Genomic DNA, 26,141 nt, shown 5'->3' with positions numbered 1-26,141 from the left:
TGATATAGAAAATGTTAGGCACCAATGACTAGCTGCAATGGCTGTGTGAAAAGTTCCCATCACCAGCCCCCTTCATATCTACCTTGTTATGTACACACTTAAATTAGAGCTATCTCTGTGGAAGTATTTTGCCTATAAATACAGTGTAGCAAGCTGGCAGCACTGCATGCAGACAAACAGACTGAGAAGTAGACGTCTAACACTCATCAACCAGCCATAACAAGAGTGCTGGGTACAAATTTACTCTTGTGCTGGATGATTGAGATTGTTGTTCAATACAGTACATTGTGTACATTTTATAATATTGGCTCCACTCTGATGGGTGCTGTATGTGCCTACTTTCCTAATAATTTTCATCTTTTGTAGTTTGGCAAAGATTTTAGCAGCTAGCAGCATGGATTCAAAAGCATGTTGGTCAGTCGATCAGTCAGTCAGGTGATGAGGTTGGTCCATATCTCACTATCGCTAACACTAATGATAGCTCCGAAAGCTTACTGTTAGCATGTTAACACTGTAGCATAAGGGTTAGCATAGCGTGGCTAACTAACTAGCTACACATGTACTTACTTTGCTACATTTGAATTTGAACTAAGATTTGAACTTTGGACTTTGCTCTAAATGTGGGGATTAAATGTAGAGGCAATATTACACAAGACAAATAAGCATAACCTGTCTTTTGACTATGATGTGATTACTTTAGAGAAAAAATGTGTTATTTCATGTAAGGTAAAAAGCTTTATAGCATGGGGCCAGTAGGCACAGATAAGTAAATATATGTGGAAAAAACACAGTTTAAAAGTGATGGGAAAGGGGTGAGTCAACATGCTGCACCTGACTGCTGCATATCCCAACATCTTACTCATTTTACATGATGAGAACAGCTGCCACAGTGACTCAACATCTTTTTATCCAGAGTAAGAAAAAGCTTTTGTCCTCACTTTCATGCTAGCCATCACACATAGTCTTTTACACACAGACACAGAAACTACCACTGATACCACCCAGACTGCCACAGACAGCTCTACTTTGTATTTTCTATTCCTCTTCCCCGACAACTACTTGTTTTGAGGTGCAGCCGTGTGTGGCTCAGGAATGATTCCCTCTCACCTTAATGAGTGAGAACCCCAAACAGCCACCCAAAGTCTAGACAGCTCATGCTACACATCACTGGTGGTCTACTAGGAAACCCCACCGGCATTAAGCTACCCCAAACACACGTCAAACAGAAGGGATTTGATAAAGAGGAAGAACATATCACAAAAGAAAACCTGATAAGATCGGATCCCTCGTATAGCTCCACATTCCAGGGAGCTCTGGTTTATGTTTAGGAGTTAAGGTGATACCTCTCTTTTCCCCATACATGTGCAGATACACAGGCAGGTGTCAGGGTGTGAGGTGGGAGGTCCGTTAAGCTGTTATACTGGCAGTATTTGGTGGAGAGAGTTGGATAGTTTCCAACATGTCCATGTGCCTAAACGTGATATTCAGCCAACTTTGACAGATTCAAATTATTCTTCAATGAGAAAACACCTCAGAGGAACATTGGGGCCCGAGCCATCTGTTACCAAACTGTCTCATAATATTACTAACACGTGACGACATAAATTAGAAATGGAGTACAAGAGACAGATAAATCTGTACCCATTGGTATTTACAACTGTAGTTAATGTAGATGGCACATACTTCATTGTCATTTAAAATAAGGGATTCAACCAGGATACATTAATGGGGGAATAGAGGGAAGATATATGAAATAGTGTGAGGGACATTCAAACTTTTTTTAATTTAATTTAGCATGAATTACTCCTGACACTACTTGTTACTAGCACGATACTATACCTCAATAGTCTCAAATGTGCGAAATATTTCAGACTAGAGGTGAAACGATTAGGCGATTAAACAATTAGTCAATCAACAGAAGAATAATTGGCAACTATATTGATAATTGATTCTTCATTTCAAGACATTCACTAACTCGAGCTTCTCATTTCAGAGGATTTGCTGCTTTTCTTTCTCTCGTGTAATATATAATATAATATTTTTGGTTGGACAAACAAGACATCTGGAGATATCAACTTCGGCAATGTTTTAGGACAAAGAACTAATTGATCAAACAAATTGTGAAATGAAACAGAATTGCAGTCCTATTTAACACCATTTATTCTTGATCTCTTCCTAAAATGAAAAACATTTTTATGTAACAAAAAAAAAGAAACAAAAAATAGAGCCTGCTGTCTGGGTGTCCTCAAAAGCTGTCACAGCCCTTTATATTTCATGTGTGTAAATCTGTTTGTGTGAAGTTAAGTGATTGAGTTGAGTAATGCCCAACATACAGACAGGCAAATTTGACACAGATAAAATGTCATGGCTGCGTAATGCTTTTCATACCCACTCCTTAGCTCACTCCATTGTTCAGAGTTGAGTCAGACAGTATGATCATGATCTCCATTGCCAAGCTCATCTTTCAGTAAACCCACATTCTACATGGTATGTGTGTGTGTATGTGTGTTTCTGCATGAGTAATATGAGTGGTTGTGGGCATGCTGTTGCTGCTGCACACTGGGCCAAGAGCATATATCAGGGTGTTGAGCGTGACGGTGAACTAAGCACATAAACCCAGACGCCACCAGCCGGCACCAGCATGACTGAAGTGTGCGTGTATGTGGAATTTACATTGCCAGGTTGTATACGCAGATTAGATAAAGCACCTGGGCCCCACCTGCATCGGTCACATCCCCTGACAAACTAGACAAGAGAGACAAGAGTCTACAGCCGGATAGCTGTGCCTAATCTCGAATCAGTTCTTTGCATTTAGACGGGAACCGGATCTCAGCCAGGAAAAATTGGTTCCCAACCTGGCACAAACATTTTTCTGGTCTAGAACCAAGAACCACTTACAACAGGGGCTGGAGGGCGCCTTGGCCTGCCAGCTATGTATTTATTAGCTGTTTAGCTAGCTAACTGTAACCTTATTCAAGCATGCATAGCTACTAATTTCTCACATCAATGTTATGTTCTTATCATTGTTTGTAACTTTAGTGTTACATTTGATGTGAGAAGCTCTTTAGCCTGTGGAAAAATAAACTGGTTTTTAGAAGGTTGTGAAGTTGAACCAACTCTGAACCAACTCTCCAGCCCAGAACTAACATTAGGTGGAAAAGGGGTATGAGAGGTTGTACTTACAATGATAACACTAACATGCTGAGATGTTTTGGGTAGCACTATAGCATTAGAAATGTATGAAATGTATTCAAACAAAGAACGTAAGCATATAAAAACAGTTGCATTATCCATCACAAATTAGTACCAAAGACCAGTCAGGCAGTCACAGCACCCATCAAGCTGTTTGTCATGGTTCAGTCGATTGATTAAGACCAATCAAAAAGAAATACCTATTATACCAAGAGGGATAGGGACGAATACATTGCATTTAAATGTAAACTGTAAAAATAGTCTACATGCTATCTTGGCAGAGACTTTTAATCTCAGTGTAGCTCTTTCCTGATTAAATAATGTAATAATTGTTAAATTACTATTATTGTGTTACATTACATAGTAAGTCAGATTTTTGACCCAACAAAGCATATGAAAGCTTTTTAGGTATCCTGTATTTTCATTGTGTTTGATTGCATCTACGGATTGTGAAAACAATAATGCTAAAACCCCATAAATTCATATGCCTCTGCTTATGGGATAGTGATTTATAACCCCACCCTCAATTGTCATAAATCCTCCTTGTTTTTCCAGCTAATCATCACAGATACAAGACAGTCACACACAGGACCCTCATTAGACTGCACTCATACCCATGTGTTCATTGATGGGAGCATGTGCAGTCACCCCAAAACTCTCTCCACGAACCTATCCACCCCTCCCCCATCCGACCCCCTCCATCCGAACCCTATACACACACACACACACACACACACACACACACAATCACATCGTCCTTCATTCCTCCCCCACTCTCAGGAGTCACATCCCTGCTTCAGCTTCCCATACAGGCAGACAGTGAGAGTGAGAGAAAGACAACAATACATCACACATGTAACCAATATTCAGACCAGCACTCTTTCTGTAAAAAGAGCTACGCCCAAGAGCACTGGGCCATCTCTGACAACATGATGGTGCAGCAATATCTGCCCTGTCCACATACACTTGCACCTGCAGCTTGTAAGATTACATATCATCAACTTTTATGTTTTCTATTGCTGGCTGTGTGCTCCTTGATGGGTTGACAACATCTTGTGCTGCTAAAAACCTTTTCAAAAATCCACTGTCCACTCATATTAAAGAATAACTAAACCCACAAACCACTTTTTTAGCTGAAAACATATGTCAGTTAGCTCTGACTACCAGAAGCTGTATTCCTGCTACACTGAGCGGTAGTCCATCTGTCAGAGCACGGTCACACATACACACAAATGTTGAGGTGAAATGTGAGCAATGCAGGAATTGCCGCACACAGAAGTTCACTAAAGATGCGAATCTGGTTTGCCACCGGAAGCAAAGGTTATATTCGTCCCTTTGCTCACATAGTAAGGGAGTGAACGGGAAATATTTGATATATTGATTTTGTGTATGTGCGACTGGCCATAACTCTGGTCCATGTTACCTCCCACATCACAGACTTTCTAAGCAAAAAGCCAAGCCCCATGATTCTCAGATTTTTCTTAAAATCAGAAGGAGGGAGTTAGCAGAATTTAGGGGTTTAGTTCCTTTTCTTTGTTACTGAAACAATTATTGGAGATTCACGTGGCAATAGCAGCATGCCGACATGTGAACACGCAATCAAACAAGACACACAGACATCTGCAGAAAGGCATTTTGTATCCCAAGATAATTTAGGAAGAGAGAGAAGTCTTGTTTTGTTTGTTTATGGAAAGAGGGGGCTTACACTCTGACCGAAAAAGGAGAAAAACAATGAGATAAATGATGTGAGACAGAGAGAGTGAGAGAGAGAGAAAAGACTGGGAAGCAGTTCAGACGTTAATGTGACGCCCACACAAACTCAAAACAATATCCTTAAGGGGTCAGAAACTTTTTCACACACATAATTTTAATAAAGAGCAACTGAAACAGATTAACTTTTTTTTAAACCCAACCCTGTCCTGGAATTTTCCAGGCATGTGTCTAAAGTTTGTGAAATGTTGAATCACATGAACATTTTCAATATTCACTTTCAGAACCCTTTCACTTGATCCCTCCTAATCTGGCTGCTCACACCCTTTAACATCTGTCCATCGGATAGCAGCATGAGGCTGTTGCTCTATTGACAGTGGCTCTGCAGGATCAGCGTGGGGGCCAGGGGCTCTGTAGGCCTTCTGTTATCCTGAGGCAACACTGTGACCTCTGACCTGGACACTCACACACACACACAGACATATACATGCAAAGGAAAACATGTGCAAGCATGCAGACGTTAACAGCGAGTGTACAAATGGACCTGAGTATTTGTTCATAATAACTGACACACACACGTGCAGATACACACCAGACAACAGAAGGCTGTTCAACAACTGTGTCAACTAAGGTCAACACACTGACTGCAGCCTGTCCAACAACGTCCACTGTGACAATCAGTCTCATAAAACAGAGCTAAAGGGCCCATTTCAGAAAATGCCGTTTTCACACCTGACTCCGGTTTCTCCTTTCAGTTTTGCTGGTGGGACAATGACAGCTGAGAATGAGGTGACTGAGCTGTGAATCATCACGTTTTTAACATCTCAACTCTCTCACCACGCTGGGCAGGAGGGAAAAAAGGGTTGGGTAATGCATAATAAAGGGAAAAAAGAGAGACAGAAACAGCTGCCAGGCCGTTCAAAAACCCCTTTGGGATATTGTGGTTCACTGCCCACAGATGTGAGTCAACTTCCTGCTTCAACGCTTTCTTCAAGGACATCACAAGAGCAGTTTGATGTCATATTAACAAACAAATAACAAAGAAAATAACTTCTATCCGACACTGAAAGTGTATCTCAGGAAGGAGTATGGTACAAACACTTTGCTTTTAGAGGACAATGGTAACCCCATCCTCACTTTACATGCATCTTTAACAACCCCTAAGCTCACCACCTGCCCCACTACTGATCAATAAGTGGACAGCCATTTCCAGACATAGATGGGGTAATGATTGGCCCTCAGGTCCAAAGTGTAAAAGAGGACATAACCCCTACACCATCCCTCCTCTGTTTCCTTCTATCTCCTCCTTTTCTTCTCCCCCGTTATCCACTCATCCATCTATTGATCTGTATATTTGGTTCTTATATCCTCTATTTTAATTGTTCTTTCTTTCCTCTTATTGTTTCCTTTCTTTAAAGTGTGAGATTTATAATACTGTTCAATTTATTGGTAAGGGTAAGGCGCTCGAGCTGTCCATCCATCCATTCATGGACAGGTCTATCACACAGAAAGAGGCACACGTTCAATATGTCACATCTAGGATTAATTTAGAGTTTCCAGGTCATCTGGCCTAAATGTCTTGTCCAGGAAGAACCTAATCCTTCTTGTTTGTGCGTATAGGAGACAGCGACAGAGGAAAAACAGAGGGAGTGAATTAAAAAATCTGAAAAGCAAAGAGAACAAAGGGAGGAGTTTAATTAATAAAGAGAAATTTGTTTTCCATACAAAATAAAGATTGATGTGAGGCTAATTGCCTCTTTGCTATTCTAGTCATATCGGCTCCTGTTCAGCTTTCTTTATTGTTATTCTCATGGGTCTACTTAATGTCTGTTCATACCGGCTTTACTGAGATTAAAAATGCTCTAGAACTGATATAAATCAGATTGAATTGTTTATTTTCTGGAATCAGCAGATAAATACTCTTCAACATTACACCAGGGAACAAGCATCAGTGTATCTCCATTATAATTCTCCCAGATATTCGTATACCCATCAACAAATTTGTCCCACCTAATTTATTCTACAAGCTAATTTAAAGCAAGTTGCACCATTAAAACGTATTAACCTATTATTAATGCGACTTATAATAAATGTATATAAACCATGATACTAATAACCAACGCTAGTAATTTTATTTTTGGGGTTATTTTGGTCATTGGAATAATGTTTTGTAATTTTAATTGTAATGTAATTGTAAAGAAAAATTGGGAATTGAAAATCTTCCCAATTTACATCATTGTTAAATAAGATTTTGAATGTTAGGTCATCTGACATTTACTTCAGTCTAATCAGGTCATAAATTAGCAGGCTAATGTTTTAGTTAATGTATGCAACAGTTATAACTGGTAGTTACTGGGTGTAAATATTTACTAATCTCAACGTAAGAACTTTTTTTTGTGATACAGCTAGTTTTGATTTATGATTTATGAATCCCCATTTAGTAAACACATTATACTTAAGCTAACATTGACCTTACAAAGAGCTGGTGTACCTAAAATAAAACTTTGAGCTAGATACAGTATGACCAGTGTTGGGCAGTAACATATTACCAGTAATAATAAGTTAAGTTACCCCCACCAAAATATAAGTCGTTACAACCTTACTTTTGTTGTCACCCCAACTGATCTGAAACTCTATCCGGATTCATTTTTGTAATTCTCCCGAAGCAGGAAGCTATAGCTTGGACGATGGAAATGCTAGGATTCAATATTCTCGTTACTTTGATTTTAACAAACCATCCAGGTTTTAACAGTGGACAGCAGGCTACATGTGACTGAGACAGGTCTGCTTTTCACCTGTAACCTTTATGCATTCATAGGCTGCAGAAAAAAACTGCTTGTTTAAAGTTTTAGCTGTGCTTACTGGGCGATTACCCAGAGGGAAACATAATAAGTCTGAATTTTGGGGGAAAATGATGCAGATACCAAGTTTGTGGGCTGTGTAGCTGTAAAGTTATATAACAACTAGTAATTAATTACTGTAAGCAGGGAGTAAAAAGTACTAATACTAATAAACTAATACTATTACTTTTGAAAAGAGCAACGAGTAATGAGTAATAAGTAATAAGTAATATTGCAATTCACTTAAACCTGACACATGATACTGACAATTATGGCACATGTTAACATACATGGACCTACTCAATACATAACTGTTTGAGAAAATAGAAAACACAAGCGAGTGACAATGATAACGTAAAGGTCATCTATATAATATATAAATATATAGTAATTGTACCTTTTGTAATCAAACGTTCCTGTGTAATCAATCAGCAAATCTCTTGTAATAAATACGAACAAAAAGCCTCCACATCCCTTGTAATTTCCTGTTTGTGTCTGCTTTTCACAGTTTCTTTCCGATATCAGTTCTTTAGCAGTTCCCAGCAGAGGTGCCATCAGCTGATTGATTAAACTGCGTCTTTATCAGAGCCTGCCTCCAAATGGCACACACACACATAAACGTGGGCATGCACACACACATATTTAATAAAAGAAGAGACCTTCCGTGATTTATTCATCCCTTCAGCTCCCATCAGAGCCTCGTCCCCTCCCCCACATACAGATCATATGATATTCATAGTCAACTCAAGGTAATGCCTAAACCACTGAGGTTTTTTTTTTTATCAAATAACAGAGAAAGCTAATATAATCGCAAAGCTATTAACATATTAACACCAAAAAAGATAATTAAGTGCACTGATAAAGGAACAAAATGCCAGAAAACTTGACCCTCTCAGGACTTTATCTGCCAACTATCTCTGAAGTGCAGATGCAGAATCAGCTCCTGCTCCTCCTACACTGCCAAACAGTGCATTTGTTCTGCATCTCCATCAGATCTAAGTTGCATGTTTCCCCCTGACTCTGCAGATTGTCCCGCTCCCTCCAGTGAGCACGTGGTCTGCAGAGCAATATTCCTGAAAGCTCTCTGCCGGGCAGTGCTGCTTCCCACTGAGCTTTTGTCCAGGCTCAGGCAACCCAGTGTGGCGGAATGGGAGAATGCTAAATAGACAGAGAGTAAGTGGGAGCTAGTAAAAAGCATTAATTGTGTGTGTGTGTGTGCCAGACTGTAAAGCCCATGCTATATACCCTTTGCTCCTTCTGATCTCTCATATAAATAAGCACTGCAGCAGTGTGAGCTCCTACATTTACGAGGCTTTCACATGAATAGCCTCTAAGAGATTTAGAGAGAAAGAGAGGGAGGGAGCAGGATAAAAATCATGAATTGAGTTAGGGAGGGAAAAGGGGGAAGGTTCATTCTCAACTCTTAAGCTGAGGGTGAAAAGGCAGCTTTTATTTGGCTATTTTAATGCAAATTAGCTCCCAGAAATTCTTTTTTGTGTTATGAATGTGTGAAGCAGTTATGCTGGGCCCCATTTACACACATTATACATATATATTCAACAAAAGACATGGCACTGGAAGGTAAAGACGATACGAAAGGCAAAAACTAAAAGTTTTGTTGATTTAATTTTAACAGTGAAATAAAAATTACCAATTACAAAATAAAATACTTAAAGGAATAGTTTGACATTATGGGAAATATGCATTTGTTTTCCTGCTGAGAGTTAGATCTCTGTATGTCTGTACGGTAAATATGAAGCTACAGCCAATTAGCTTAGCACAAAGACCGGACATTGCAGGAAACAGATAGCCTGGCTCTGTACAAAGGTAACAACATGCACCTACTAGCCCTTCTAAAGCTCAGTAATTAACATAATATATCTTGTTTGTTTAATCTATACACAAAGGAAGTTACTGTGACTGGCCAACAATTAGTCCGACACATAACCGCCCATAAAACTGCAACGTGTGTTGATACAGTTCAGTTTTTATATGGATTAAACAAACAAGATATAATGTGTTAATATGTGAGTTTTAGAGGTTTCAGGTCAAACAATTGCTTTACTACAATAAAAATGTTACCTCTTGTGCTGAGTTTCTCATCTTTTGCATTTGACTTTTCTTGCAATCTCTGTAACCTTTTGGAGGTCATCCAAAATTCCCTTCCACGCTCCACTCTTGTTTTTTAAGCTGTGTTAATCAAGCCTCCAGTTCAATGGGAGGATTTGTTCAGCTTCAAAAAGCTCTGTTTTAGATTCTTACTCAGCCAGTGAAATCGAACTCCAGACTAGATGTCTGGGATTATATCAGCTACCTGTGGCCCCACTGGCACTGAGACTTCTCAGAAAGGCACCAAAGCAAAGTCCACGGTAAACATGAACCTTGCTGCAACCTGAGACTTTTTACTTTCCCTATGACAGCAATGTAACACAGCCAACGACATCTACTGACAGCCTGACAGCCTAACAATGATGTCAATGTGTGGTTATGATGCACCCAAAAACAAACTGACATGTTTTGGGGAGGAAAGGCGTAAGAAAAAGATAATAAAATGCCAATAAAAGACATGTCCAGAGAGAGGAAATTACTGCCATGATTCAAAACACAGCACAAAAGGAAGGATAACAATTGGGTCGGAATAGGAAGCACAATAGATGTCTTTCAAGGCCAGATAGAGATCCTTCAGCAAAAAACAATAACAGATGATTTGTGACCTACATCAGAACTGCCGTCCCCCACCTTTGTCAAAGCACTCTAAATCAGAAAAGACTTTTACATTAAATCACAAGGCTGAGATCAATATAAAGGAATGACATGAAACTGTAAGGCTAAAGGATTTCCAGCATACATTTTGGGTAGCCTACAGTGTGATTTACAAGCCTTTGGCAGTTGGCTAGAAATCTATATATGCTATATAATGCTGTCATGGGTTTTGTTCTAAGTGTATTCATGTATGATACTAAATGCTTGCAGTATGTATAATCATCTGATCCAGAATATATACTATCAGCAGTGCATGATAGTGACCAGCAGCTCTACTTTGTCTGTCGGCCGGTTAAAAACAATTTCCCCGCCCTTTGGCAGTCACAGCTTTCTCCCTAGGAGGCTGAAATTTGGCATGGAGGTCAAATGTTTGTGAGGTTGTGTGTGTGTGAATGCATGAAGGTGTGGATGCATGGGCATACGTGGTCGCAACAAATTCCTGCTTGTCATTGGCCCTGCTGGCTGTGGCTCTAGGAATGGCAATTAGTGTCTGTCGGTCGGATTTTGGTCCAGACAGAAATATCTTAACAACTTTTGGACTGATTGCCATGAAATGATGTATAGACATTCATGGTCCCCAGAGGGTGAATTGTAATTATTTTCATGATCCCTTGACTTTTCATCTTGCACCATCATCAGGTCAAATATTGCTTTGTTCAATATGACCAAATAATTACAAAACTAATGACATTCTCATTAGCCGCAGTTGTACTTTTTTAGTGATTTTAGTGCTGATAGGCAACCGTTAGCATTCTAATGCACTGAAAATGGTAAATATGCTACCTGCTGAACATCAGCTTGTGAGCATCATCACTGTGAGCATGATAGCATGCTGGTACAGCCTCTTTGCCAGTATGCGTCTTCTTTGTTGGTCGAATAGCTTCAGAAATACCCTCCCACCACACCTTTCTGACGGAAAGGCGTTTGAGTGTCCGACCATATCTCTAACTATACAAAACCGACAATCCAACATTCACACTCCTTCACAAAGTGATTGGCCAGCTGTGCAGATTAAGAGAGGAGCCAGGGTTTGAACTTCTCTATGTCTCTATGTTCTTCTCAAACAACTATTTGTGTCACTTTTCATGTGAAGAACAGTGTCTTCAAGGAGAGACTGTCAACTAGTAACATTTTTGATTAACAATGTGGTTGATAATTGTATGAACTAGTGTGATCAAGCATAACCTCTAATCTAGTGAAAATGTAAATCCAAAGTAAATACCAGTAGTAAGTCCCCATCGTGCACCTGTAAAGCATTTATCTATTTGCTATTACAACCTATTTATCTTTTAAATATTCTCAAAATGCCTCATATTGTAAGATATGAAAGACTCTGGTGTATTGTAAAATTATAGCATGTGCTGTAAAAACATAAATAAATAAACATGCAGTAGCTGAATTCAGGAAGATTGGCAGTAGTGCGATTAAGCTCAGGGGGCTTCCTGTCTTCACCAGGCAGTAAACTATTAGCAGAAGCACTTCTCATAGCAGTATAAATAGCAGACGAACACATAACTCAGACTCAAATACCCTCTCATCTCATTCTCTGTCTGGCATCATCGGCATCATCAGCAGCAGCAGCAGGAGAAGTCCCCTAAGTTCAGCTTGGGGGCTCTGCTTCAGGACAAAAACAACTAAGAGATACAGAAAGTTTACAGAAGCCAGATCGAGCCTCTTATCAACAAGAGACCACTTTACAACATGTCACTGAACGGGATCTCATTACAGCACATCAGTCAACATGAGATCATTGTGTCACATGGGTTGACCTTTGCCTCGGACTTTGCTGCTTCACTGAAAAGGACCAGTAGGTTTGAGGCAGCCATAAGTCTGTACTGAAGAGATACTGTAAAACGGAACAAAAAAAGACATTCATTCACTAAAACTGCCAGCTGTATCTGAAGCTGAACGTCTGTTCCCCGACATTGTGTGGTCCTGCTTTTGAAGAAGGCCTTTTTTTCTTTTTGAAGAAAATGCCTCCAAAACACTGTTCAACTCCAAAACCAGAGAAGGTGAAACTCACTTGTGACAGTATGACTAAGCTGATTTCTATTAGCACTTTAACATTATGGGTTGTGTGATTCAGCCATGAGTGAGCATAGAACAGAGGATCAAAGCTGTAATATCATTTTCACCATTGAATCCAGTTGCATAAAATACAATGAGTGCAACACAGTATGACCACAGGCGACAGTAACCCAAACCTTCATAATATAAAGAGAAAATGAGTCAATAGCATCTAATTACAACAAGTTTGAGGCAAATTGTTTCACAAAAGTACATCAGAAGAACAGAGTTGATAATGGGAGCACCTTGGAAAGTAAACTCTCAAATTTGAGCTGCAATAACAGAGAGGGCACTATCATAAAGCTTAATGGAAATGTATTATTCAGACAGCAAAGATAATTGCTGTGTTGCTATCTGAATAATACATTTCTCTTATTGAAAGTGCAATAACATCAACTTGAAATGTTTTGAACTCCTGTAGTCCACAGTGCTGATGAAGTCATCATCAAGTCATCAGGGCTGTGCCATTGAGGACTCTGAGGTCATAATCTCCACATTTTCTCCTGAGAATCTGTGGGGTTTTAGTGGCAGAGGTGGATCTAGTGGGGTGACCAATATGGCAGCTGCCACCCCAGTTTGGGTGTTAAAAAACAGAAATGAATGTAATGATCTGTTATGGCCACATTTTAGACGAGAAGTGATAGGCTCAAGTTGAATGAAAAATTAGAGTTTATTGATTTCTAATGCTAACTTTAGATATCTCTATTCAATGCTTCACAAATGTGACATAATAACATAATGTTTTTGAGTTCAAATATCTTAATTTTCTTAATTACCTATACCATTTGAAAGGACATTGGATTGTCTGAAAATTTCACAAAACTTAAACCAAACTACTTTTATTAGCTCATTAAAAGTTGGGGAATATTTACCAATGCAAGTGAACAATTTACAAAACGGTTTTAAAACAATCTAATTTCTGAGACTCATAACCTCAGAATTTCTAAAATCATGACTACAGCCCTGTGAGTCATATGGAGATACAGTAGCCTTGCTGTTGGGACGGGGATGAAATCATCATAAAGTTATCTATAGTGGGTTTGATGACAGAATGCCGGCAACAGCATTATTCATCCCACTGTCTTCCATTTAGTGCATCACATCAGCACATCAGGTTAGTTTATTGACTGTTTGGCACATTAGCATTTTCTCTCTGTTGCAGTTTGAAACAGGCCGCAGTAGTGAGCGATATAATATTTTGAGCTCAACGTCTGTTATAAATATATAAATAAATAAGTTCCAGGAATGCTGCTGAACAGTGAGCAGGTTTCAGAGCAGTGACATGACCCTGGCTCTGACTGTCTATGTGTCTGTAAATGCTGATGTCATTCCCCGGTCTTACCAGGCGACAGGATGACTCCAGCCCGGGTAAACTGAGGAGCCAACAGTTAAATATGGAGCTCCAAAACAGGGACCTGTTATAAATGAATTCCCTTATACCCAAAGTGTTTGAATTCATTTTAAGTGATGCACATTACATAAATTTGCTGTACTTAGGGGTGGAAAGTACTTATGTTTGAGATAACTGTACTTCCATTTTATTCAACTTTATACTTCTACCACACATTTTAGAGGGGAATATAATATTTTTCACTCACTTTTTACTATGATATGTTGCTCTAGATTATACAAATAATTACAGTTAACAAAATGCAATCGATCAATCAATCCAATACTATAATAAGTAATAATGTACAGTATGACACTCACAGGGGCCATTTTTTTCTGCACAGCAAATATGTTTTCTTCATAATGTTTCAGTACTTTTAATTACATAGGAATTTAAATTCAGGTCTTTTACTTGTAATGGAGTATTTTTACATTGTAGTACTGCTACTACTAAGTACAAGATCTGAATACCACTTGTTATAATCATGTATCACACTTCAGTTAAAAGTGAAAAATGTGAAGTTGTAACCGTATAGAAACGTTTGGATGACATTAACTGTGACATCTGAATTTGTAGCGGAAAATACAGAACTCTGCACTGATGAAAAAAACCTCTTCCTATGGATATGTTACAAAACTATGACTCTCTGGCACGTCACCAGATGAAATATTAATCACAAAGTTTCAAAGGAGGTAAATTAAGACTGCCTCTTATTTACAGTCATGCAGTAAACATTTCCAAAGATTTACAGGCAGACTGTTGGTATAATTTATTCATGGATTCTGGAGGATGGGGACAGGGCTCATGAGTGTTCCAGTCACACTGAAAGACACATCAAAACAGCTGTTGGCAAACAGCGGATCAGAGAACAATCATCCATAAACACACATACACACAGCCCTACACACTATAGGACATATTAGTCCACTCCCCTAGTTTGAAGTCAGCATCAGATCTAAACTGCTTTGGAAAAAATCACTTAAAAACCTTTTTCTCCTCCGTCAGAAATCACTGCATGGCAGCTGATTCAGCAAGTCTACTCTCATCCACTCTACACTTACCGTAAATCATCGTCTATTAACTCAGAGTTCAGGCTGCTCATGCTGTACATGCTAAAACTCCTGCACTCACTTCAGTGCAATGATTTAGCAAATCCAAGGACGGGTGCAGCACAGAAATGCTGACTGTAGCCACACAACTCAGCTTTTACTCACAATTTCAGCTTTTAAATATCCTAAAAATGAAAGATCAGGTATAGGGAACGTTTTGCACGAGCAGCAGGTGCAGATACAAGATAAAACACAATGAAACTGAGTATGTAAGATGCAACAACAAGTCAAAAACACACAGGACACACAGGGCATGAGCTCAGTGCTGCATTCACCCACTCACCAGCTCTGAGGCTCTGGGGTAAGCTGTTGGTGAAGTGCTAGAGAGAAACCAAAAAAGGTCCCATGGTCCCCCAACTTATGCAGTGTGTGAGTAGTATCCAGGTTAAAACCCAACACTTGGCTTGAAAGGGACAACAGAGCCCAGAGGAGGGTAGTCCAAGGATGAGAGGAACAAGGTGAGAGGGAGACAGTGTTCCCATGTCCCACCAGGGCTGCCATAGCAAGGTGCAGAGCAAGTTCAGTTCAAGAAGAGTACAGGGCAGATTCCTTTTATGGCTCCCAGAGAGCTAAAAGAGAAAAAAATGGGGCAAATCGTGTGTAGTCTCCACTCCTGTCCTCTCCTCTGTGGATGCCTCCCTTGTTTCCAGTCCTCTTCCTCCCTCGCTCTGTCGTGCTGGCTCTCAACTCCGTTTGCTGCTGTCAGTCTGAAGAGCAGGCTGTGAAAATGTGGCCGCTACGAGTATATGTGTGTGTGTAAGTGTGTTTCTCTCAATGCATGTGCGCCTCCCCCCTCCTCTAAGCTCTGAGGGAGACAGAGGACAAGTGCCTTGAATAGCCCGCTCACTCCTCCCCCCTCCCCTCTCTCCCTTTCAGTCCCTCCACCACCCTGCCTCCCCTCTCTCAGCTGACATCAACACTCAAGGGACTGCTGCCAAAATACCAGGCAAGGTTGTCAAGATACTTGGAGGCTATTGAATAGAGAGGGAGAGAGGGTGAAAAGACATTAGACTGTTTTATCTGTTGAGTTCACACGGTCCAAACTGCCTCTTTCTGTGGCTACTCGTTGGTGCAGGTGTTTGTAGATCCAAGGAACATAAAAGGGAAAAAACTGATTTAAAAAGCCAGACAGATGAAAAGTCTAAAGGGTTTTTTTTACCCGGAGCTTGAAAGCCCTGATGTCTGACTTCTGGTGGCAGTGATCTGGAATGAATCTGGGAGACAAAAAGGGGCCGAAATGTGCACAGTGACCCAGGAAACTTTATTACAGACCTTTAGCTCTTCTGGAAAGATAGAGTGGGAGGAATGTATATGCTGCTACAGAGCAATGTTCACAAAGGACAATTGCAAGACTCCAACGAAGCATATTAATTGTTATTTTATTTTACGTGAATTATAAGTGCTTTACACCTATGATTTTCCTACAAGTTGCTCAGACAAACAACACAATGCCTACCTCAGTAATGGCCTCTCACCCACAGCTGTTGTTTTAACCAGCTGATTTCTGTTTCTCTTGAGTCAATCTGTGTGCAGCTGTCAGTGTGTCACCTCAACTGTTCCACACAATAAACCTCACACACAACAGTTGCACACCAGTGACACGAGAATAGAAAAGTCTTCATAAACCTTGAACTCTGCATTAAATATGCTACTGTAATTATTAACTATATCCTGAAATTCAGATGGTTTGTTTTCTTGCAAAGAGCCTCCAGTGGATGTGGTTGACTATGTTGGTGTGAGAATTTAGTTTTGAGCATTGACAAAGAGGCAAAAACTTTCACATTAAGGAGGATTCAAACTGACCTAAGATTCATGTCTCTGGGCACCATCATCATGTTTACATACACACACACACACACAGGTTACTAGGGGATGAGAATGAATTCCTCTTGTGTGAACTGTCTGGCAACATGAACCTGCTTCTTGTGTCAAAAAAAACAGCCCCCTGCTGCCCCAATATGGTATTAAAGAAGAAGATTAATCCTAAAATAAGATTAATATGTTTCTATTATTTTGTCGCACCCATCTATATCAATGAAAGGGTAAGATAATAAGCCGAAAACTCTCTGATGAATTTGAGCTAAATGCTAAAGTCAGCATGTGCAGCAGTGACAATTCTAACATGCTGAGGTTTAGCAGGTGGCTTCAATGTTCACCATCTCAGTTCAGCATGCTAACATTTGCTAATTAGCAAAAAAACACAAACACATCTGAGGCTGATGGGAATTTAGGTATTTTCTGGACAAATAAAAAAAATGTGACTTAATGATGGCACTACCTGACGAGTGTAAATTTTATGGCTATCCATCCAGCTAGTTATGGTTGTAAAAACACATATCTTGAGTGTGTAGAAATATCAAAATATGAATGATGTTGGAAACTTTTTATCACTTATCCTTAGTGATGGAACAGATTTAAAAATAACGACACATAAATAATGCTGTCAAGTCTGTTTGTGTTTCCAAGCATGTGGGAAAGTTCAGCATGTTTGTATCTCTTAGATCATCTTTGCCAGATCATTGGAGAGTTTGTGCCTTTGTCAGCAGTTGCTCCCACACACTCACTCTTAAATGATGAACTAAAACCAGATCAAAAGGTTGATTTCTGATATCCAATAATATAGTGTGACCCTGTCTGTTCGCCATGTGCAGCTCGGATTTGAGAAATAAATACCAGAGGGATTCCACAGAGCAGAAGAAAAGGAGAAAGAAAGGAATGGTGTGGGATGTTGAGAAAATGCTGAAAACATCGTAATGGCAGCTCGGGCAGGAGGCCAGGCAAGAATGTCTTCAGATAGAACAAAGCACAGTCAGAGGAACAGATGGAAGAAAGAGAAAAAGAGAAGAAGAAAGGGATAGAGAGGAAAAGAACAGTAGTGTTGGCTGGCTGTAAAGATTATCTGTCACATCTTCCATGACTCTGGCATCCCTACACAAGAGCTCATTAGCAGTTTGAACCACACTTCAAGGAGAGATCTTATTTTAGACGGCAAGCAGGGAGCAGTACATACACGCAGGGTCATTTTTCCTCTTATAGCCCCCCGTCACTTCGATGACTGAGATAGCCGCAGTCAGCACTATTACTGTATTGATTCATGGATAGTGCGGGATGCTATAAGAGGGAGTGGTGCTGGTTATTACGGGATTAAATGCAAGCACACTCACTCTGACTATTTAACTGCACATGATCCCACAGGAAGAGGCTAAACTGAGCACAGTGGTTTTTCCCACTGTAGATAATAACATTTAGTTCCAACATTATGGATTTTATACCACTGATTTCATTGTAAGAGGGTCTGAAAAGCAGGCAAGTAAATCTCTCCATTACTTTGCTGCATTGTTGGACAAAAGCCTAGTGTTGAGAATAGGTGACACAAACTCCAAAGGGTGTTATGCTCGGAAAACTCCTCATGCAATCATCATCATTGCATTAAAAAAGCGCATAATTTTGCAACAAATAACTCCTCACTCGAGAGAGCAAAAAGACCAACAACAAGTTCAAACCTGCAGTCATTTGGTGTGACTACAGTTTACATTTCTGAGTTGGCAAATTCTGTTACTTTCACTGGGGAAGAGAGACAGATGATGTTGTTTGATGGGTTTGGAAGCTTTTCTGAATGGAACCTTTTCACAGCAGCCATCTTGATATGCAATAGTAGGATAAACACAGGTATTGGCAATGACACAAACTCTGTTCAATTCGGGTCAAACATAGTCAGGGTTTTGCTATTGTGCATGTCGGCTCACTGGAAAGGCTCTGATACAAACAAGAACACCTGTGTTTACCAAACTATTCCATGTCAAAATGGCTGAAGTGAAAAGGGTATATTGCTGACTCACAGTCTGATGAAACCTAAGATTGTCAAATATTTTAAGTTATAAAAAATTGGACAAACTCCAGATAATCAACTTGGTGTGACCCTTTACATGTGACGTCAGATTGATCATCGTTAATAAGAATAGGATTATATAACTGTATTTGCAGCCGACACAAATCAAGGGGAGTCAAGAAGATGTTTGTGAGTTCACAATGGTTCAGGGGCGTTAACAAATAAACTAAGCAGTACTACAGTTATTCCATAATCAAACAAAACAACTCGAAATTAGCATAAACAAGTTACCATCCATCACCACAGGCATTATCAACACCATATTATGTTCACTACACCAGTTTTCTTCTCTGTACTTTATGAAGAATTCAAGTTTTATTATAGGTAACAGATATTTTATGGTTTATCCACATCGTCATTCCTCCTTAATAACAGAAAAACCAACCATGTATTCTGTACATCAAGATATTAAAATATCTGTTATTTAAATCTTTGATCTCTGCAAAAGCTTTATTACAATGAGACAAAACAGTCACACATTTATTGTCTTGCATGTAAAACAATATGCTTGATAACAAGACTGAGTAGCACCAGCATGCAGCATACAGTGTTCTACCGTTTCCCTTTTCTATACAAAACAAAAGTGGGGCAGAGGCGACCTCTAGTGGTAGTTTAGTAACAAAACATGTGTCATCATAATTTCAAATCTTTAAATCTTCAAATCTGGCTCTTTGAAGGTGGACGGAAACCCTAAAACTCCCCAGTTGTTCAAGAATAAACCAAGACTGAGTGCAACAATTAAAGAATGTGTTGAGATGATGTGAATGAATAAGAATTGTTAACAGATACAGAAAAGTTACACCTTAACTGTTGTGTCCATCATATCATTTCTTTCTCTTATCATGTGAGATGTGTGTTACTTGTATTTTCTCCTCAACTTATTTAACATTCAACACTTTCATTTAAAATTGGACACCGCTAAACGAATGGTCATTACTGAAGCTATTATTCATTTACCCATAACAAGCAGCAGCAGCATTGAGTTTAAATTCCAGACACACTGCTATAGAAAATGTAGATTTTTAAAGGTATGTGATATGAATTTGACATCCTGCAAAGGTTTCCAGTGTATCAACACCAAACATTTTACTATGTACCGTCTACCACTAGGTATTCGGTTTAGGGGTTTGGCCCATAAGAGGGGTTATAAGGCAGCTGGTCAAGTTCATGTGTATTCGGTGGCGGTCCATAAAGCTGGCTGGAGTAGGGGTACATTGGCTGCCCTTGACTGAATGCTGGAGGGTAAGCAGGATCAGCTAAAAAGACAAAAACAAATATTTGGTTGGTCATTACTGAAAAATTATGTTGCTTTCTAAATTATAATTTTTTTTTTAACTAAGATGTTGGCTTGTAACAATAATAATGAAAAGATAATACTGATGTTTATCTTTTGTTTTGTATACATTCCTAAAATACCTGGGTACTGTAGTTCTCAGCAAACATTACTATATCAGGGGTAAACAGCAAATTTGTTGTGGACTATTTGAAAATGTGGATTAATACACATTTGGTGCTCTAGTGAGTATTTGAAACAGCAGGATGTATGTGAGATTAACTCAAAGTAATCTACAGCGCTCATGTTCATATTGATGGCGGAATATGTCACCAAATGCAAAGGTATGGCTCATTGTTTTTAATCATTTTTGGCAAACAATGACACAGGAAATTCATTGTTGGGTTTCCTTTTTTTATATATATATTTTTTTAATAATTACTCTTTTCATGGGATTATTTTCATTTTACACTCCATCAAATCAATTTGGCATGCCGGACTGGTCTAAATACTACAATACCTATGAGCTTTGGTCACCGTTGCTATGGAAAAGAGGCACAAAACAAAATGTAGCAACACAGTAGCTGAGTTCACCCAAAATTGACCCAGAAATGAAAAGTGAACTGGAAATACTGTAATCTTTCATCCATCATGCAGATATTTCCTAATGCAGTTGTTAATCTTATTCACTGATCACTTAATCAAGAGAGTTTAATGCCAATCTGAGCTGCTGAAGTGCTCAAACTCTGAGTCATGTAAAACTGTCAATGAAAAAAATGTAAGGGAAATAACTCGTCCAACTTCACAGCTTTATTGGTTTTGGACATCATTGTGGTTCTACAGCACAGAGGATTAAGATATATCAGGCTTTAGGTACACACAATATGTGTTGACAAAAATATTGGATATCAGCAGACTTTTGCTTTAACAATTATTGTTGCTATCAGTAAATGCTACCAACACTGATTTGTTAATGCAAATCAGACCGTAACCCTTTAAATATACAAAATCACAGAACAAACGTAATCTTCCTCTTTGGACAGGTGGACTAGCTTGAACAACTGGTTGACATCAACCAAGCCTGCTACATATTCCTCCTAGGTTGAATTAGTTTAAAATGTACCAGCCACTGTTTAGTAGAATAGTTAAATCAGAGTAACACATTTATTGTTTTGCATGTAAAACAATATGCTTGATAACAAGACTTGGTAGCACCAGCATGCAGCATACAGTATTCCCTTTTTCTATATAAAACAAAAGTGGGGCAGAGGCAGTTGAATTAGCCTAGAATTTACCAGCAACTGCTTAGCAGAATAGTTACATTTATAAATGGTATGAGATAACTTACTGGCTTCCATGTATGAGGGTGGTGGTGCTGTAGGGATAAGCAGGCCTCCATATCCATGCTGGACAGGTACAGGCTGGTAGCCTGGGTAGGAAGGTTGATATCCAGAGGGAGAGGTTGGCTGCTGGGGTAAGTTGACTACGGTGGCCACAGCTGAAGGTAAAGTCAGAGATTGGTTTGAAAATAAGCTGCCAATACTCTACTGTGATTTGTATGCAGACTGAAACAAATTCTATCCAAAGACAGGTGGATCCAAAAACAAAGTTTTTTGTTCAAAGGAAAGTTTCAACATTTTGGCAAACATACTTAACACAGTTCACTTTCTTGTTGAGAGTTTGTTGGCTCTGTCAAAGCAATCTGCACCTATAAAGCTCACTAATCATCATATCTCTTTTTTCATTTTAAACTGTAAAAATCAACAAATCTCTGTTTAATGGGGCAGTTATGTGCCGGACTATTTCTTGGCCGGGACCAGTCGCCAGGCAACCAGCAGAGACTGTAATCATTTTGACGTCACAGTGTAGCACGACAGGTCTCAAGCGGCAAGCATACTTGGGCCTTAAGAAGTTACTGGTGCAGCTGGTTGCCTGGCGACTGGTCCTGTGACAAACAAATATCTGGCACATAACATCCCATAAAACAGCAATTTATTATTGTACAATCTAAACAAATGAGATACAATGTGTTAATTTATAAGCTTTAGAGGTGCTGATGGACTGATTGTGTTTCATTTGGACGGAGCCAGGCTAGCTGTTTCCCCTTGTTTTCAGTCTTTGTGCTAAGCTAAGTTAGCGGGCTCCTGCTTAGCTTATAAGAGTGGTATAAATCTTCCAATTTAACAAGCAGATAAGTATATTTTCAAGAGGCTGAGCTTTTCCTTTAACTGTATAATTGTAATCGCTTGCACATACAACACATAAAACAAGACTGCAGTTTCCTGCACAAGCTCAACTGAAACCAAACATGTCTCCTACTTTGGGGCCTCTGTCTTTTTCGACACTTCTTGTAGCACAAGCAGCAAGGAGCCACACAGCAGATGATGAGACCCACACAGAAGATGATGGGAAAAATAGTCCCCAAGATGCTTCCGAGAAGCAGAGGAATACGATTTTTACCATAGCTAGGCCTGGGGAAAAAGACACAGAAAGGGCAATTTAAAGAAGTATAATGATTAAAACTATTTAAAATGCTGATATTATTTTGCATCCTGTAAGTGTCTTAATCTTTGTATCATAGAGAGTGAAACACACCTTCCAGAACAGCGATTTTGTTTTTCTTGAGTTAGACTGTATTTCTTTTCATTGCAGCAGTATTTTTGGTTGCAGTTTCCACAGCAGTACTGAGGGAAACATTGCTGATCATCATGATATTGACCATCCGTGTCCCAATAGCTGCTACAGTAATCAGCTGTAACATAAAATACAGGGTCATGGAACTGATAACATTATTAGCTAAACTACAATTACAGTTGTCTCTTTTAAGTAGTAGTTTAAACATACATTTACATGCAAACTGTCAAAGCTGTCAGCATATCACTGAGAAAGTCCTAAAGATCCTCAACCTGGGAAAAAACACCACAATGAAACTCACCCCATACAGCCGGGAGCACGATCACAAACAAGACACACACAAGACAGGACAGGACGCTTGAAACCATAACTGCTATGATTTAGTGTAATGAGGAAATGAGTGACTCTGCAGTGAGACAACTGTTTTAACATGTCTGTTTGTCCCACCCTATAGCAAGTAGTCCGACAACATTCCTCGCTTCATGTCGAAGATTGGCCACCGGATGATTTATGGAAGATTTCTGCATCAGGAAGTGCTCCGTTCAAACACTTTTTTGTTTTGTTTTGACTCACTGCTGCTGAGCCCTTAAATGTCTGCCTTTTATTTTATTTTATTCGGTAGCATAACAACTGTGTTACAGCATTGAATTCAATACAGGCAAGCGAGCAAGCAATTTCCCTTGAAGTTGAAAACAACTTGTATAGCAGACCACACACGCAAGTCTAGCATTGCAGAGTTTCAGTTTCTTTTCCTGATCAGTTAGGCAATATTGTATGTGGATGCAATACAGTGAACTCCACCCTTTGTTTTAAACCAGCATTATTATCTGCTTCCTCCCACTCTCCCTTGAACTTATCTTATAATTTTAGCACTGATAATTTTCCCCATTTATCAACACCAGCTCCCTTTACTTAAAGCTACTACAAGAAGTTTTTAACTGGTCATCAAACAGTCTCAACTGAATACTGATGCCTCTGTATGACCTACATAAACAAACAAGACCATAAGCAAGAAGATTGACTATTTCTATATAGTTATTCTTAATTCCTGCCACCAGGTCGGATTCCCCTTTGAAATCAATGAAACAAGGGGGTGGAAACACTGCTGCTTTTGTCCACAGGGGCTGCCAGCAACAACAACAACAACAAAAAAGGTTCCTTGTTGCTGCTTTAATGTAAAATGTCAATATGGACTAGGAGGCCTAAAAAGCCAAACTACTAATCCACTTTACTAACCTCTGCTTCTGTTCTGCCTCAGTTCCACAATATATGTTTTGCCAGCTCGTTACTTTTTGTGAAAATTTTAAATAATATTGGAGTATTCTGTTTTTATTCAGGCAGTTCTTCATTTTAGCTAATCCAGACTTAAGTATCATCTCATAAAACTTGGTAAAGACTTTCCCGCTCCCCTCAGGATGAACTGTAGGAACTTTGGTGATCCCTTGTCCAACATGACTTTAATACACACACATTCCTAGCTGTATTTGGTGCTAATTAGCTAATGTTAGTATGATAACACAAAACACTAAGATGGTGGGCGTGGGAAACATTATACCAGCTGAACTTCCACGTTAACATCGTCATTGTGAGCATGTTAGCATACTGATGTTAGCACGTAGGTCAAAGCACCCACATACAGGCTCACAGAGCTTGTTACGGATTTACTTTTTTAGTAATTCAATAATGTTTCTTTGTGTTATCTATTTTGCCACCGAGTTGTTTAGTATAGACTTGACAGAAGTGCACTTTGAGTTATCAGGTTGTATTCTGAAAATTCAATAACCAAAGTTGGGGAAAAACATAAAATATATACTTTATTGAACTCTGCAGAATAAGTGACAGGTTTTTAACACAATAAAAGTAATGTACATATATTCTCAAAGTAGCATCAATGACAATTATTCTTGGATGAGAACCACAGATGAAACAAGAATAAATCTCTGCTGGTATATCTTTCATAACAGACACAAATGGCTATAATCCACACACACAAATAAAAATACTCCAACTAGAGTCACCTTGAGGAATCAACACTGGCCCAAAGACTAAAATCACAGGCAGAACACAGATATGTGAGGACAGCAGGCCCCTTTCATTAGCTGGCATGTGCTTTCTCTCATGTCAGCTGGCAAATTAAAATAAGTCACAGCATAGATGTGACTGAAAGTCATTCTGAAACGTGTACCAGCCACACTGACGTAAAATCAGACATTAGGTACAACGTTCTTTGACCACAACCAACGCCTAAACAAAGGAAGTTGAAAGGTTCCTCAAAATATCAATATCTGGCATGACTTGTGACTACTTCTCCATATTCAACTGGATTTTAAGTAAACAAGCAAGTACTATTGTCAAGTAATTTCAAAAAGCAGAAGTGATGTCTTTGTTGCAATAAAACACAAGTGACAAAGGCGAGCAAAGAAAGTGTATTAGTTTAGTTTTTAGATTTAAAAAAAACACAACAATATTCTTATTTAAATGTGACTGTTGCAATCGAATAAAAGGCAATAGTGATGACAATTACCAGAAAAGAAAAACACAAGATTTGACAAGGCAAATACTGAATAAGAAAATGATGACCTTTAAAGATTCAAAACATACACAGTTTGGCTAGTAATCAAAGGGCATAGTTTGATGGCAACAATGTTGCAGAATAATATGGCTGGCTGACAAATGTAAGTCTTGATGACATTTAAATACAAGTAACAACACTATGTGAAACAAGCAAATCAAACTCTCATGGATAACAAGAAAGAGATCTGAAACAGCTGTAAATGACAGGCACACTTAAGTTTGATAAAAGTAAATGGCTAAGAAGGCACAGTTGTTTCTTGCATTTTATTATAAATTTGTATTTGTTTGCAAATGTTTAATTGTTTGAAAAAAAAAAAAAATCCTTTGGTTATTTCATTCATTCAAGCTGCCGATGCATTTCAGCTCAGTTACACGTACTGCTAGATGGGCAAATGAAAACAATGAATGAAAACAACCTGAGTAAAAGAAGAAATCTCCCTTGTACACGGACGCATAAAACTTAAATGTTAAGCAAACTTTTCCTGTGTGAAAGGCTTTTTTGGTAAAAGTGACATGATAAATGTTCCCTTTTGTTGGAGGCTTTTTCCACTGACAATGACATATATGTTTTCCATCATAAATCAGAAATCCTCTCATGATAAATATTACACATTCTGGACTTGATTTTGTTCTCAAGTAACATATATAAAACATTACCTGCCTTCCATAATACCCCAACGGCCAGCAAAGGAACCTGACA

At 39.0% G+C, this 26,141-nt stretch overlaps 2 protein-coding genes across 2 annotated transcripts in view; both read right to left on the bottom strand.

Annotated features, from left to right (window-relative positions):
* Nucleotides 1-15,872, bottom strand: part of itga7 (integrin, alpha 7) — a gene marked incomplete in the record, with an annotated part of 34,980 nt that extends 19,108 nt beyond the window's left edge. Inside the window, 1 exon segment of the mRNA XM_035661493.1 lies at nucleotides 15,355-15,872. Within this exon segment, the coding sequence (XP_035517386.1) occupies nucleotides 15,355-15,572 (218 nt within the window).
* A 3,395-nt stretch (nucleotides 15,873-19,267) lies between these two features.
* Nucleotides 19,268-23,452, bottom strand: LOC118328406 (protein shisa-4-like). The gene is made up of 5 exons (XM_035662144.1): nucleotides 23,169-23,452; nucleotides 22,829-22,985; nucleotides 22,553-22,704; nucleotides 21,582-21,731; nucleotides 19,268-20,216 (listed from the first exon to the last, which is right to left on the bottom strand). Exons 1-5 carry the CDS (start codon nucleotides 23,233-23,235, stop codon nucleotides 20,080-20,082), a joined length of 663 nt encoding a protein of 220 aa, XP_035518037.1. The 5' UTR covers nucleotides 23,236-23,452; the 3' UTR covers nucleotides 19,268-20,079.
* Nucleotides 23,453-26,141: the final 2,689 nt, after the last annotated feature.

This window comes from Morone saxatilis, unplaced genomic scaffold, assembly GCF_004916995.1.
Source record: "Morone saxatilis isolate NCDOM2014 unplaced genomic scaffold, NCSU_SB_2.0 Contig18, whole genome shotgun sequence".
NCBI lineage: Eukaryota > Metazoa > Chordata > Actinopteri > Moronidae > Morone > Morone saxatilis.
Note: the sequence above shows the minus strand (reverse complement) of the source record. Positions and strands in the feature narration are given on the sequence as shown.

Coding starts and splice junctions, on each gene's coding strand:
- LOC118328406 (XM_035662144.1), bottom strand. CDS start 23,235: ATGGTTTCAAGCGTCCTGTCCTGTCTTGTGTGTGTCTTGTTTGTGATC. Junction 22,986..23,168: donor CGTGCTCCCGGCTGTATGGG/GTGAGTTTCATT, acceptor TTTATGTTACAG/CTGATTACTGTAGCAGCTAT. Junction 22,705..22,828: donor CAAAATCGCTGTTCTGGAAG/GTGTGTTTCACT, acceptor CTTTTTCCCCAG/GCCTAGCTATGGTAAAAATC.